This window comes from Orycteropus afer, unplaced genomic scaffold, assembly GCF_000298275.1.
Source record: "Orycteropus afer afer isolate SDZICR_OR568_19922 unplaced genomic scaffold, OryAfe1.0 scaffold00064, whole genome shotgun sequence".
Lineage (NCBI taxonomy): Eukaryota > Metazoa > Chordata > Mammalia > Tubulidentata > Orycteropodidae > Orycteropus > Orycteropus afer.
The window spans coordinates 4,999,973-5,015,822 of record NW_006921651.1 but is presented as its reverse complement, the minus strand read 5'-3'; the positions used below and the strand labels follow the sequence as shown (position 1 = coordinate 5,015,822).

General features: G+C 38.1%; 1 protein-coding gene across 1 annotated transcript in view; it reads right to left on the bottom strand.

Moving 5' to 3' along the window:
• The window catches only part of OGA (O-GlcNAcase), a 31,125-nt gene that overhangs the window by 3,082 nt on the left and 12,193 nt on the right, over positions 1 to 15,850 (bottom strand). The window contains exons 5-14 of the mRNA XM_007939928.2: positions 14,561 to 14,732; positions 12,410 to 12,508; positions 11,357 to 11,641; positions 9,657 to 9,815; positions 8,592 to 9,205; positions 7,989 to 8,163; positions 4,525 to 4,610; positions 3,438 to 3,542; positions 2,532 to 2,617; positions 2,045 to 2,237 (exon numbers count right to left, since the gene is read on the bottom strand). Coding sequence (XP_007938119.1) covers positions 2,045 to 2,237; positions 2,532 to 2,617; positions 3,438 to 3,542; positions 4,525 to 4,610; positions 7,989 to 8,163; positions 8,592 to 9,205; positions 9,657 to 9,815; positions 11,357 to 11,641; positions 12,410 to 12,508; positions 14,561 to 14,732 — 1,974 coding nt within the window. The remainder of the gene's footprint in view (positions 1 to 2,044; positions 2,238 to 2,531; positions 2,618 to 3,437; positions 3,543 to 4,524; positions 4,611 to 7,988; positions 8,164 to 8,591; positions 9,206 to 9,656; positions 9,816 to 11,356; positions 11,642 to 12,409; positions 12,509 to 14,560; positions 14,733 to 15,850) is intronic.

Genomic DNA, 15,850 nt, shown 5'->3' with positions numbered 1-15,850 from the left:
TTAAAAGCTTGCAAGCTGCCATCTAGATGCAACGATGAGTCTCTCCTCATCCAGAGCAAAGAAGAATGAAGAAAACCAAAAATTCATGGAAACAATTAGTCCCAGCGACTGGTACACCATCTGTTCTGCCGCCTGTATGACTATGAGACCAGAAGAACTAGATGGTGCCTGGCTACTACTGTCAACCACTTGGAAGAGGAACTATGTAGGAGATCCTGGATAAAGAGGGATAACAATGTGGAACAAAACTCAAAATCATTTGGGAAAAAAAAAGGGGGGTGGGGACACCAGGTTTGCTGGTCTGATAGAGCCTGGTGGAACCACTGAGACTATGGCCCCTAGCTGCCCTTCAGGTCTGGAATTGAACCCACGCCTGTGGCTTCCAGCCAAATAACAGACAGGCATATGAGTTGAACATTTACCTGAGGTAGATACACTTCTTGGAGAGAACAAGCATGGGAGAAAGAAGGGCTGCTTATGCACAGGGAGACAGCTCAGGGGGCAGGGGTGCATGGAGGAATGGACACAGCGAAGAAGTAACTATCGGGAGGAAGTAGGAGAGGAGATGTTGCATTGTAGTAAATTGTGGTCAATGTCATGAGACAAAGTGTATGTGAACTGCTGTATGAAAAGTATATTTGCTCTGTAAATTTTCACCCAAATCACAATTTAATAATAATAAAAAAAGGCATTGGTAATAGACAAGCTGGTCATTCTTCATCCGTTCCTGTGCCACAAACTACAACTGTCAGAGAAGGAACAGCAGCACATCAAAAGCTCAATCACAAGCATGCTGTAGTATCAAGTGTCAGTGTCAAGGTCATCCCAAATAAGGGAGGTCACTCCAAACCATCCTCTCTTATTACCTAGCCATCTGCTAGGAGCAGAAGGTAAACACTAATAAACTAGAGAGAATGTGAGTGCTTTAGTATGGGGAAGAAGGGTGAAGAATTTTAGAAAAGCAGAAGAAAGCAACATGGAAGAAAGGAAAAAATGCAACATAACATATAAGAGTCCAAATATACATCTGTAAGTATTTACTGAACATAAAAAAGCTACCTTTAAGAAGGATTAAAAAAAAAAGAAAAGCTCATATATAAACCAAAATAACTATAAACTGAACAACATGCAGCACAGCACACATTTTGTCTGTTTGTTTAAAACCAAGAAATGCATTATTCCCCAGTTCTAGAAGACAGAAACTAGAAGTCCAGTTGCTGGCAGGGCCACAATTCCTCCCCAAGCTCTAGGGGTGAACCAACTCCAGTACATTTCTTTTAGGAGAAAAAAATCAGCTAATGGGGACCACACTCAACACCTACTGTTGCCACGTTACTTCTGACTCATAGTGACCCACAGGACAGAGTAGAACTCCCTATAGAGTTTTCAAGGCTATAAATCTTTACAGAAGCAGACTGCCACTTCTTTCTCCTTGTGGAGCAGCTGGTGGGTTTGAGCCACTAACTTTCTGGTTAGTAGGTGAGTGCTTTAACCACTGTGCTACCTAGGAGCCTTTAACTGGACGGGGCAGGACTGTTTCCTAACAGCAAACTCTTTAAGAAGCTCACCTCTTTTATTTTTTAATTACACTAAAATACAAGGCAAGCAAGCTAGGCTATCAAACCACCAAGAGAGGTATTTTAATCACCTAGTTGTACCATGAGTTCTCAATGCAGACACCACTATCTATATATTGAGGAACTATTAAAATACTCTCAAATAAAAAAATGTTCTAGCAGAGAAAACAGTGAAAAATGTCATGCTAAAAGTAAGTCCTAAACAGTGAGCACTGCCCCACATGGTCAATGTAATTAGTGTCACTGAACTGTACACATAAAAATGGGTGAAATGGGAAATAGCAAATACATTTCACCACAATAAAAAAGAAAAAAAAAAAAAAAAGTCTTTGTAAGTCCTAAGAATTCTTTTTGTTCAGAAATTAATTCAGAAAGCACTGAGATTTTATAATGCGTCTGCCTACCTTTCTAGTTTAGGAAATACTTTATGGAAAAAACATTCCCATAATTCCAAACCTGTGCGTTACCTCAGCCTCAGAGAGTTCTTTGTCACCATTTGGTTTGGTATACTTCTCCTGCATGAAGGGAATCCAAGAGATTTTACATTTCTTAATGAAGGGGGTCACGTCTACAGTGCCCAGGGCATAGCCACATATGCCATCTTCATCTTCTAGGACAAAGCAGTAATCCAAGCTGAGAGAAAGCAGCCCTCCTACTAACCTGCTCAGAAAGAAAGAGTAGAGTCCAGAGTGAGTTTTTACGTTACAACATAAAAACTCGGACTTCACTGCTAGATACACCAAGACCTTAATGCACTCGAATGACTACTTATAGAAATTACATTTGGTGTCAGAAAAAAACTGAACATGTATACATATTAACTAACATTTAGGTTTTACTAAAGCTAACATGGGAATTTCAAATTCCTTGTTTTCACTCATTACCTCCCCTCAAAAGCTATAATAGACTTGGCTATCAAATGTTTACTCCCAAACCCAAAGACTCATCACATACTTGTCTCCAATAAGGTCAGGCTGACTTTGAAAAGGTAAACCCACTCCGTCATCATACATTTCTCTGCAAATCTTGTACACAGAAGCCTGAAAATACAATCTAGTTAAGCAACACATCAAGAAAACTGGTGGCAAAAATCTAATAGCAGCATGACTCCTAAGTCTGTCCAGATCTCTACAAGAGAAAGAACAAAAAAGACCTGGCCCGTTAGAGATATCAGCTTGCCTATGTTAAATATTTATTCATTGAGTCAGACTAAAGCCAGTGGGAAGACAGCATGGTTTTAGAAAACACTAAGAAACGCCTTGCAGGAGACCGTTTTGGTAGTTAAGTAATAGATGCAAACTCCAGCACACTCTGAGACTGGGTGTCAGTTTTCTCTATATCAACAATACTTCTATTTTAAACCTGTCCTTCCTTTAAATAGGCTTGCTTCTTTCTTCAGCTGAGTCAATAGCCTATAGGCACTTCACACTCAAAAATCACAGAAATAAATATATATTGAAAAACATCAACTTTCTAAGGACAACACATTTAGATATCTTGACTCTTTAATAATTCCAACCCTGAACAGAATTCATTTGACTTTTTAGGGGAGGTTTTATTTATTTATTTACTTAGTATTGTGCTTTGGGTGCAAATTTACAGAGCCCGATTTGTTTCACATTCAACAGTTCTGTACATTTGGTTAGGGGAGGTTTTGAAGTATTTTCATAAGGTGCCAGGAGTCTAAACTCCTCAGGTTCTTTCCGAAATCCCTCTGTACCTGCTCTCCCTCCTGTGGTCAGTATTTAACTCTCTTCATCTATATTTCACATTAAGATACAGAACCTTAACCACTGAGTTCACAGGAAAGCAGTAATTATGTACCACAGCCATACACCAATTCTGTAGGTAGACAATTACCTCATCTTTGGGAAAGTACGGTCTGATGGTATAAACTTTGGAGGTAGGAGTCAGTGGGGGTGGCTGAAAAAAGAGGTCATTTGCTCCATCAATTGGCAGCAAACGCTGTGGAAAGGAAAAAAAAAAAAGGAGATACATTAGCGTTAAGAAGACACTCATTTTTTTAAATGGGTGTGCACTGCAGATTACCAACTTAACATTAACTGGCTACTGCAGGCAGACCTAAAGAAGAGGGGTGCACTATGCTTTACTAACAAAAACACCTCTTGGCTGGGGGAGTGCTTCTGAATAGAAATTATCCAAACTGAGTTACATAGCTTTCAGTGGCATATAAATGGGGATTTAAATTTACAGTAAAAAACAAAAGCAAAAACAAAAACAAAACAAAACATCTAATCCAATTATGATAAATCTGTTTTTTAAAACCAATCTTATAAAGACCATCTTTCTACTAAAAGATGGCAGAACAGACTGTCAGGAGGAGAGGTTTGGTCTGAAGAGGGTTATCTGTCCAGGAGACGCTTTATCCCCAAAGCAATGCGCTTCAGTTTGCTGCGCGCAGCAGAGCACCTGTTGGGGGGAGAAAAGGAGAGCACCTGAAAAGTCCATGAACAAATTCCAGTACCAACGAAGCTTCATATGTTGTTCAAATTTTCATTATTGAACTGTTCTTTCAAGTACAAGCTACATTTATAAAGTAAATGAAAAAAGTATCTAAAGCCCCTTCACCATTGACTTGCATAATTATTCAACTATTTTGCTCATGGAATTTCCACTGGTAGACAAGCATGCGCGCATTGTGCATTGCGGGCGCAGATTTAAATGCTGTGCGACCTGCAAAGAAACAATGTGAAGTGTATACCTAGAGCCGCTGCGCTTCGCGGGCGCGGGGGAATTGGCAGCATCTCCTTCAGAAATTACTGTGAAAGAGGAGGAAAATTTGATTTAAAATCCAGCTATGTAACTAAATTGAATTTGGGACCAGAAAGCCTTCGGCAGACCAATCCTTCCAGCCATCTGATGCGCAACATAAGGTTTCTCATAAAACAAAGAAAATGTCAATTCAGTTGTGAATTCATATTGATACCTGGAACTCTCCTGCTAGACCACCTCTAAAGGCCCAGGGTTCTTGGTCTCCAATTAAGAACTGTGCTGAAGAATGACTACGACACCCTGTTGAGATCAGATCCAAGCGGAGAATGTTACGAGAAAGGGGATTTCCTGGGGTCTCAAACGTCCAACAAACTAACAAACACTTTGTGGAAATAACTCTCTAACAATAATAATCCAGGGTTTCAGGGCAAAGCTGTGATAATAATTCTTTTTAAAAATAAGTAATAAGAGTTCCAATACTGACATTCCTTCCTTTGGTTAATGAATAATCACTGTTCTCAGTTCTACTGATAACAGATATAGGAAGGAACTCCTGGGTTTGACTGAAAGTTTATACAGTCCCTTGATACAGCAATAAATATCAAGCCAGTTCCTTGCTCTTTAATGTAATCACAGTAACTATAGGCCAAAATAAATGAGATAATGAGACAGATTTTATTATCACAGCCCATGAAGGAATTAAATCTGTCTGAAGTCACATTTTATATTTTGAGGGAGGGTACAGGACAAGGAGAAAAGGGAGAATCTTGTCAGAAAACTAAGGTCAGCAGAGTAATTAAATTGTTCAATAAACTGAACCAAATACAATGAATTTTTTTTTTCCTCATGAGGACCATCCAAATTCAGAGTCAACTAATTATAATACCATAATCTGTTAGATTCTGAGAGCTAGATAAAGTCAATTGATGCTCCTTTTAACATTCTTTTGTTAGAAGTATGACAGTACCTGGCTCCTCTGATCAACCATTATAATCTTCATAATGCATTGAATACATGCATGAGATAGCTCTAAGGCCCAGAAGTCAGCAATAAGGTCACCATTTAACCAACTTCATGGGCAATAAGAGTAGTTAACAGTAAGAGATAAGACAAATATCTGGAGACCAAATCAGAATCACCTGCCTAGTCTTCTGACAAGATAAAGCAGCGCAAAATAGTTCTTTTCCATTTGAAGACAGCATTCTACCTCCTGTTCAAGTTAACAGTCTCATCAGTACAAGATATAGTGTGCTAGTCAGACAGTCCCAAAGCAACGAATTTTTGTTGACATTAAGAGATTATATCTGGGTGTGTCACTTTTTAGGAGTAGCAGTATTTTTAAAAAAAAAAAAAAAAAAACAATGTATCATGTAGTATTTGTGAAATAAGTATTAGGGTCAAAATTTAGGTTACGAAGAGTACCTGGCCCATTCCATAACTCAGTGTAATTTACACTGTATGTGTGCAGGGGGACTGTACCTCTTAAACTTTAATATCAGCCAATTTCCCCTCCCCCTACTTTGAGACCACAACATAACTAGCACTTTCAACTATTACAATAAAAAGCTGCATATACGGAGAGCTGTGTAAATGAAAACATGGTTAATGCCTCAGTCGCTGCGCAAACGTGACTTCAGTTCATGCCTGCTGCCCTTCAATCTACCTGAGCTACCTCACAGATATAACCTTTCAACTTAAACTAATTAATCATGACGCGCTGTGCACATCTGCCGCTGTCCATCCATTAGCAGTAGACACTTGTGCTGAGGATTCTCCCATCTGCACACAATGGGGAAGAAGATAATAGAGGTCATTAGTAATCAAAAGTACTGCACAGCCACATTCTTTAAAGGACTGAATGCCAACTGGACTGGAGAGAGGAAGGAAACAAAGACCTCTAATCAGTGATCCCCTGAAATTACTAGAGAACTATGAAAACACTCTCCCTTATCATGAACTTTTATAACGGAATGTAGATACCAAGAGGACTATTTAAAACGTCTAAGATGCTCTGAGCTTGAGACTACACAAGTTATTTGTACAATTTTGGAAATTATTCTTATAATTGCATAAAACAGCAATAAAACCTGAGAGGCAACAGAAATATTGCTATACATAACCAAGAATTGTATAAGTCTTAATTAAAAAGTTGAGTAGCAGATTTTTAGGTTACAGACTATCACCCACCAGCCATCCCACGGAAGAGAAGGCAATCTGCTTCCATAAAGATTTACAGCTTTGGAAACCCAAAAGGGGTTGCTATGGGTTGGAAGCGACTCGATGGTAGTGAGCTTTTTTCAATACTTAAGGAGCACTAGTAGTACAGTGGTTAAAGCACTCGGCTGCCAACCTAAAGGTTGGTAGTTTTGAATCCACCAGCTGCTCGGTGGGAGAAATGAGGCAGTCTGCTTCTGTAAAGATTACAGCCTCAGAAACCCTATAGGGCAGTTCTCCTCTGTCCTACAGAGTCACTATGAGTTGGAATTGACTCAATGGCAGCGGGTGTATACTTTATTAAAGCTCAATGATCCAGATTACAGGTTCAAAATTCCTAGAGCCCTCAGAAATTTGAGATTTACATCCCTGTAATGATTGTATTTACACCTACCCTGGCCAGAAGCCTAAAAAATTCCCTGGGTGGCACATATGCCTAAGACTTGACTACTAACTGGAAAGTTGGTGGTTTGAACCCACTCAGAAGCACCTTGGAAGAAAGGTCTAGAGACCTGCTTCTGAAAGGTCACAGCTTTGAAAACCCTATGCAGTTTTGTGAAAGGTGATTAGGGAGACATCTCATTACCAGTGCTTCACCTAAACTCGCTGTTTCAGATGCCCAGTTCACAACGAAGATCATGTGCCCATCACAGCATTTGTGACCACTATGAAACTATGACATCATCAGCCAGCCTTGCTGCCTGCTGTGTGCTGTGTGCAAGTCCATGACATACTCCTTATAGCTGGACTAAAAACCTGGAAATGAAGTCAAGTCCCTGGAGAAACTTGGCCATGCTGGTGCTTTTACCAAGTTTGAGAATTTCCAATAAGCAGTTTTCAAAGGACACATACAGAAGTCCATTTAATGTTGCAGAGTTTTTAAGGGATTGCAATTTCCATCCCCTGCTAAATCAATTACTTGGTAGAAGGATAAAGAGAAAGCCATGTGAAATAACACCAACTAGCACCAGAATAGCCTTCCACTAAAACTCGCATGCGCACAGGGCTGGGAGGATGGCTTCCTCTTGCCAGGCCCCTTAGGTCATTTCAGCAATTGTTCTGTCAAACACAGCATTAATGTTATGAAGACACAGCAAGCAGCAGAGAGCTTACAGAGTCACATTTCATAGTGTCTCATCTCCAAATCAGGTCAAACTAGTAAGCAGGGTCCCATCCAGGAAGCATTCAGTCAGAGCAAGTTAAAGTCAGTACCTTCTAACACATTTTCATGGTATTTATATTGAATTAGCCCAAGGGAGAAAAATTAATCTGTTTACTATAATTACTGAGATTTCCATCTCAAGTCTGCAACAATGCCTACCTTTGAAAGAAATCTAGGCAAAGAATTTATGAGTTGGAACATGCCAATTCCCTAAAATGTTTTTCTCCCTGTGGGATAATGTCTTTTTTTTTTTTTTAAGAGACAATATATTGAGGAGAAGAGATTATTCCTGGTGCACCTACCTAACCACTGGACAAAAGACTTCACCATAGACATTATACTCTTGATATCCCAAACATAGGAGTACATGTCATAAAGGATTGTCCTGTTGGCACAATTGGAGAGCCGTGTGAACATTCCCATCACGAGTCCACACATCTCTTCAAACTTGGCTGCTCGTGACCGCCATTCTTCAATCTATTGAGGATCAATGAAAAGACTCAAAAACTGGCAAGTTTAATTAAAAACAAACAAACAAAAAATCTATAAAAATAATCTATATACACAAGGTCATAAAGTAAGATGTTTGCTACCAGGTATCTGCCATTCATCTTAAACATTGAAGAATCACTGGCTCAAACTCTTTAGATAATGGAAGTTTGTCTTCTCAAACTGACAAATTATTCTTTTAACCAACTTTTGATTTTCCTTCTTTCCTCACTCAAAAGTCAAACAACAGAATTTAACATACCAGAGTGAGCAAAATGAACACCTACTTTACAGACATACTCTAAAATGCAATCAATTTTGTGCCAGGTACTACTGTACTCATTTAAGTCTTCCCTCCATGTCCCCAACATGGGGATCATGCCAACTAGAAAAGAGGGTAAACAAAGCACACTCACTTTTTCAGAGTCCTTTCCTTTGCAATTGACACTGACAACGCTGCTATTTGCTCGAAGCCACTGAAACTCCCGTAACATCTGTGCTCCTTTGGGCCCATGCTCGTAAGGAAGGTAGAACAGATCAGCCAGTAACTGCAAATCCTCTAGAGTCACTGGCTCTGCAGCATACAAGGGCTTTTCATTTGGACCTGGCACAAACTGCTCCTTGTTCGTCTGTTCATCAGTCTGCATAGGCGCAACGTCACTGATGCAGTCTTCCTGCATGGACATCTCGGGGGACTTGGACTCAGCCATGCTCTCTTTATCAGTGTCCATTGGTTTCAACTCCTCTGCCATCTTAGCTTCAACAATTTCCGTTAGGATCTGATTGTCATTCTTGTGGTCTATTTCCTCTTGTTTTTCTACTACCATGTCCATGGGTTCCTCATCTGGCTGTTTCTTTTCTTCTTCCTTGGTCAGAGCTGCAGATTCACCACTCAAGGTTCCTCCCTGGCTCATAATGGGCTCCTGGTAAACTGTTGTAACAACAGTCGTGGCATTTAAAGAAGGTGCTGCAACAAGAGGGGCCCCATCAACTACACTTGCTTTAGCTCCACTGTGCGCAACTTGTCTACCTACAGGAAAAAAATATCACCATAAAGATAATCAGGAATTAGCAACAGAACAAATCAGACTTAGAAAAATGCTTCTGTATCATACTTGGAACTAGAATCTCAAATAATCTGAGCCCTTTGAAATAGTGTAATTTCTCTAAATCAGTGGGTGCTGGGGAGTGTAGAAGTAATAAAACATCCCTATATGCCAGTATCTACTATTAAAAATCTGCATTTAAAAACAGTGAAATAACTATTTCAATAAAATATTTTTTAGACAAATTAGCATTCCATCAAGATAAAAGTTATTTAAAACCAAAAGTAAGATTTTTTAAAAACTTTTCTCTAAATCCCTAAATCTCATCTAAGTTCACTCTGTACGTTAAGCATAAAGTAAGGCACATGATAGTGTTCTTCCCTTTGTGACATAACCATATGATCCAATCTCCGTAAAAAGCATGGCCAAACTCACTGCTATACTGATGAGGTACGCCAAACTCCTGCAACCATTCTGTTAAAGCAAGCTTTAGAGCCATCTGTGGACTATAGAGTACATCAGTTTCAATATCTTCATCACTGCCTTCATTTTCTAACTTTATCTGGATTGATACAGTACTATCTTCACTGTCAGCTGCAAAAGAAAAGAAACAGTGTAAAAACAGTTTTGATAACAAAAGTCTCCTGTAAAACACTAGTTGTAACAGTACTACAGAAGCAAATAACTGGAACAACTCTTGAACATAAAAATGCAAACATGAACAACACTCTTCACCAAATCATTTCACCTAGAACAGTCACCTAAACATACCGCTAACTAAAAGTACAATTAAAATGTAATTAAACGTAAAAATAAGATTTTAGAAGCATTCCAATAACATTCATGAAAGTCCATTGAGCACAAATTATTTGTAATACAATACCTTTCAGGGGCTTAGAACTTAATATGAAAATAACAATGAAAATAGTAAATATGCCTCAGGGGAGGAGAAAACTGAAAGAGCCCACACATATGTTGTTATTAATATATTTACCACAATAAAAGTGTTAATAATTTTGAGAATAATGACAATGGTGGCAAAACTTGATGAAACAAAATGTGTATGGACTGCTGTATAGAAAATGAATTTTCTCTGTAAACTTTCACCCAAATCACAATAAAAATTAAAAAAAAAAAACCTGGTGAATTGGCAAATGTTTTATCATATATATTTTTACTACAATAAAAAAATATTAATGAAAAAAATTAGTCAGTATTCTCTTACTTAGAACTCTATTAGGCATTTTTCATAAATAAATCAGTAAAACAATGTCTAAAATGAAAATGTTCCAAAAACATAAGCAAAATCAAAACAATATATGAAGTAACTCAGACACTATCTAATCATCCAAAATACTCCATTTAAATCCTAACCAACCCAAAAACCAAACTCACTGCTGTCCAGTCGATTCAACTCACAGCAACCCCTCCCTTGGGTTTCCGAGGGGGTATCTCTACAGAAGTAAACTGCCCAGTCTTCCTTCTGAGAGGTGGCTGGTGGATTTGAACTGCCAAGCCTTCTGGTTAGCAGTCAAATGCCTTAGGCACTATACCATCAGAGCTCCCATTTAAATACTATGTATGCAACACTAAAGAATAATGTAGAATCTGCAAAAACACCGCATAACATGGATGAACTTGGAGGACATTATGCTGAGTGAAATAAGTCAATCACAAAAGGACAAATATGGTTATTAGTCCATCATTATAAAAAGTCAAGGAAAGGGTCATATATGGAAGGAAACTTTCTTTTTTGGTTACCAAGGGTGGGAGGGGAAGGGAAGGAACACTGCCCCCCCCCCCAAATATCTGTTTAATAAATTACTTGGAAACACAAATGGAATCAGGGATAATAGGAACTGAAAAGATTACAAAGACTTCAAAGGCTGAGGCCTATTTTAAAAATGAAGAACTGAGACCAAGACGTCACTAAAGGACTTATCCAAGGCCATTCAGAATTTCTTGTCTTGAAGTCTTTCTTCTATCATATGCATACTTCATTAGTAGGACAAAACAATATACGTTAATAAAACCTCTTAAATTATGATGAGAAAAGAATACACACACACTTGTCAACGGCTCTAGATAACCCCAGCTCTCCTCACAAAGTCAAGGGTCAAGCAGAGTCTACTTACTCATTATTACATCTTTTCTCACTCCATTCATGTTTGATTTATACCAGGTAGCAAGGGTATGGATAGCAACATAGTTGGCTTCAAATTCACAATTTGGGTTCGTCAGGACTCCTTTCAACCGTGGGATGAGTTCTGTGGATCTTCCTTTGTATGGGCCCAGAAACAGTCTCTTCTGATCATAATCATTAGCATGAATGTTATCCCAGATTACCGGAGCTCTCTTAATAATCTTAGAGACCTCTTCAATAGATTCTACTGGAATTTCTTTAGAAACAACTTTGGGACCTAGAAATAATGACCTCTACTTGTTAAAAGAACCTCACACATAAGTCTGTAAAATATACTCCACATACAATCTTTTATTTTGCTGTATTTTTTTCATGTTATAAATAAAATTCACAATGATCTTTCCTATTAAAGAAACAGCAATAAAGCATCTTTTCACTCTAAAGGTTTGTTTTATCTCCCCCAGTATTTCCTCAGAAGACTTCCAGAGCAGAATTAGATTCTAAAAATGGACTAAGTAGTCAAAAGTATTTAAGGCTTGGGCAAGCATCCTTATATTGATATAACAGACTAATAAGAATTTTTCACAAACTCTTTATGTCCATTATTACAGTAAATCTTCAATTAGACAAACCCCAATTAACTTACACTCTGGGGGGGGGCTTTCTGTCTTTATTCTTAGAAATAAAAGCTAATACAACTAGTTGATTAGTAGCTGTCAATCTAACATACTAGCTTTTCAGTCTAAAAACAGAACAGCCTCCTAAGGCTAGGATCAGTATCTTTTAGCCCAATTCTCTACAGGTTGATATTAATTATTCAGAAACAGATTTAGATTCACGGCGAAATCTTCAAAGATGTGCTTTATAATTTCTTGTACTAAGTATTGAATGTATACTTTTTAAAAAAGAGTTATTTTAGCAATGAAGATAAAATTTTCTGGTTAAGGCTTAAAAAATTTTTTTTTTCAATTAACCAGAATAATTACTTTCTCTAGGTTCTGGTTAATCAAAGTTTTACCATATAAATCTTAAGTTAAAAGCTTACCTGTCCAAAGCACCTCAATTCCAGGGAGAAGCTTTTCACCCACAGTCCTTAAATAAGGAGACTGAGAGACATTTGGATAACAGAAAGTGCCACAATATTCTGAATATAGGGGAAAAAAGTAAAATAGTCAGGAAAGAAATGGTCAGGGGTTTTTTAATGGGGGAAAAATGTCTACCAATTCTAAATACTAATCATTCAAATGATGAAGTCCCTAATGTCATGCCTATAAGAAAGTAAACTCAATGGGGAAGAATCAATTAATAAAACCTGATACTCTTCCTCAAACAGTAGTTTAATAGTACAGGTGATGACTAGAAATAGTCCCTAGAAATATACGTTTACTAAAGAAACAATCAGAAATTTAGCAGTTTCTACATAATTCTAAATTGCCTACATTTCTCAGTTATAATCTGAGGCCAAAGAGAAGGAACTGATAATATCATAATAAACTAAATACAAGATTATGCCCATGGCTATTAGCATTCAATTATAACTTAAATTATAACTTGGATTGAATTAAGTAATTCTCAGTATGACTTTATTAAACATTTGAGTATTCACACAGTATTAGGTTACTGCGGTAAGTTTTATGGCTCACAATACTCTAATTCAAACAGACATATACACACAAAGTTAAATAATCCAGTCCAAAATTTCTTAGAACTAATTTATTTTTCTCTCCCTGAATAAGAAGTCCAGGGAAAGGCATTTTAAATGGAAGATCCAAGGAAGGAAAAAAGAGAAAACTGAAGCTTTCTATGCTGACTACTGGAAATAAGAGCAAAGATGGGAGTGGGAGGAGTGAAGAAAGGATACAAACATGTGGGGGCAGAAAGGGACCAAGTAGAAGGAAATGAGAAGTGACTACATTAAAAGCAATGCCATTTTTTTTTTTTCTAGTTTTCGATTCAATAGTCATATCGTACCAACGACAGAAACCAAATCTTTTATTTTCTGCTTATTCCAATGAGTAAACCAGTTGCCATTAAGTCAATCCCAACTCATGGTGACCCTGTGTATGTCAAGAGTAGAACTGTGCCACTTAGGGTTCTCAATGGTTGATTTCTCAGAAGATCACCAGGACTTTCTTCTGAGATGCCTCTGGGTGTACTCGAGCCTCTGTCCTTCTGGTTGTTGTTGTGGAGTGCCGTCAAGTTGGCTCCAACTTGTAGTTATGCTCTGTGCAACAGAATGAAATACTGCTCGGTCCTGTGCCATTCTCACAATCCTTGCTAGGCCTGAGCCCATCATTACAGCCACCGTGTCAATCCATCTTGTTGAGGGTTTTCCCATTCTTCATTGTCCCTCTACCAAACATGATATCCTTCTCCATGGAACGGTCCCTTCTGACAATGTGACCAAAGTAGGTGAGATAAAGTCTGGCCATTCTCACTTCTAAGAAGCACTCTGGCTGCACTTCTTCCAGGACAGATCTGGTTAGCATATTAACTGTTCACATGACCCGGGGACTCCTTGATTATCAGTTGTTATTTATTACTCCAACTTACAATCTTGAGAAATACCTTCTAGAAAAATTATTCCTATCGTTTTATACACTGTAGGGATGAGGAGTGGGAGGTGTGGATGAAGGGAGTGGGAGAGCACAACAGAATCTACACATGTTCTTTTCAAACTTATTTATTTCAAGAAGACAAGTTAAATTTAAGAGTCCCTAGGTGGCACAAATGGTTAAGCACTGGACTACTAACCACAAGGTTAGCAGTTCAAACCAGGGCTTCAAACCAGTTCACTCTGGTTCAACTCCCTCACTGAGAATTTCATTCCACCCCACATACACCGAATCGGAACCTACATTTGAACAAGATCTCCAGGTGACTCTTACAGATCCCCAGATGGTTCTCATGTATAACTGGGGATCTTGTTAAAACGGAGATTTGGATATTCTATCAATAGGGCAGAAATGCAAATTCTCAGCAAGGGGTTGAACTGGAATGAATCGTTCAAAGCCCCAGTTCACACCCATCCACGGGTGCCTCGGAAGGAAGGCCTGGAGATTTACTTCCAAAAGGTCACAGCCTTGAGATTCTTTGCAGTACAGTTCTACTCTGCACACGGGGATCGCCACAAGCCAGAACAACTCAACGGCAACTAATAACAACAAGGTAAAGATATAGCTATTATATACTATACCTGTCGGACAGAAGAGGAAAGTTTCTGGCTCTCCAAGGTATTGATAAATTTCATTTGTGATGGAGACCTGGGCATGAGCAAAAGAACTGAATACCTCTTTGTCTGCTGCACACATATTATGGTCGATATCATCAAAAAGCAAGGCAAACGACCTGCACCCAAACTGAGAAACCTAGAAAGAGAGAAAGCAAAATGCTCACCAGCTCATCTCAGAAACAAAAATAAGGATTCTAAATATTAAAGTACATACTTAATAGCTTCCAGTCAAATATTTTCCTTAATAAAATGTTCAAACTCAGACCTACTGTTTTTATAGTTTCAATGGAAGAAATTCCAAGTTAAACAGCTAGACAACAGTTTTAGGATCCATCTTTCATTTGTATTTGGAAGCAATATGCCAATAAAGTTCCTGTAGCAAAGCACCTCCCTGGGTATTGGCTGGAGAAGCACCAATCGAGCCAGAAAATCACTAAAACATTGAACAGTAAGAAAAATCAAGACATGAAAATTCCAAGCCATTTCTCCAGTCCTAAACAGCACATTAATCCTAACTAAACCTTTCACAGATAAGCCTAACTAGTCCATGAATCAGAAGTGTACTTCATCAAATAGGGAAATAAGCTCTTAAAAGCTCATTCATGGATCAACACAGTGGCACTGAGGAAGAGGAAGATATAGAAAGATGCACAGGAAGTACAGACAACAAAGATGAACCCTTTTGCACATATAGTACTGCATTGTCAGTGAAGGCAAATATGGATATACCGGGGGATAGATAGGTGGACAGGCTGAACTATTAGGTATGTCTATGAAGTAAGAAGTGTACCCAAGACCATGTATAGGGTTGACAAACAATGTTTCTACAAGTGTATTGGTATGTTCTATTAAGAATTCCCAAGTATAGCAGACCATATTAAATTTTATTTACTGTTTCTTGAATGTATTTTCCAGTCAGTTATGTAAAATAAACGTATTTTCCTTCCCCTGAAAAAAAAAAAAAGAATTCCCAAGTATAGGGCCATAAGGCAAGAAAGGGAAATCAAAGGCATCCAAATTGATAAGAAAGAAGTCAAACTACCCCTATTGCTGATGATATGATCCTCTACCTAGAAAACCCAAGAGACTCAGTCAAAAATCTACTGGAACTAATTGAAAGATTTAGCATCATGGCAGGATACAAGATCAATATCCAAAAATTAGTTGGATTCCTCTACACCAGCAAAGAGATTGCTGAAAAAGAAATAAGGAAATCAATACCATTTACAATAACTACCAAAAATATAAAATATT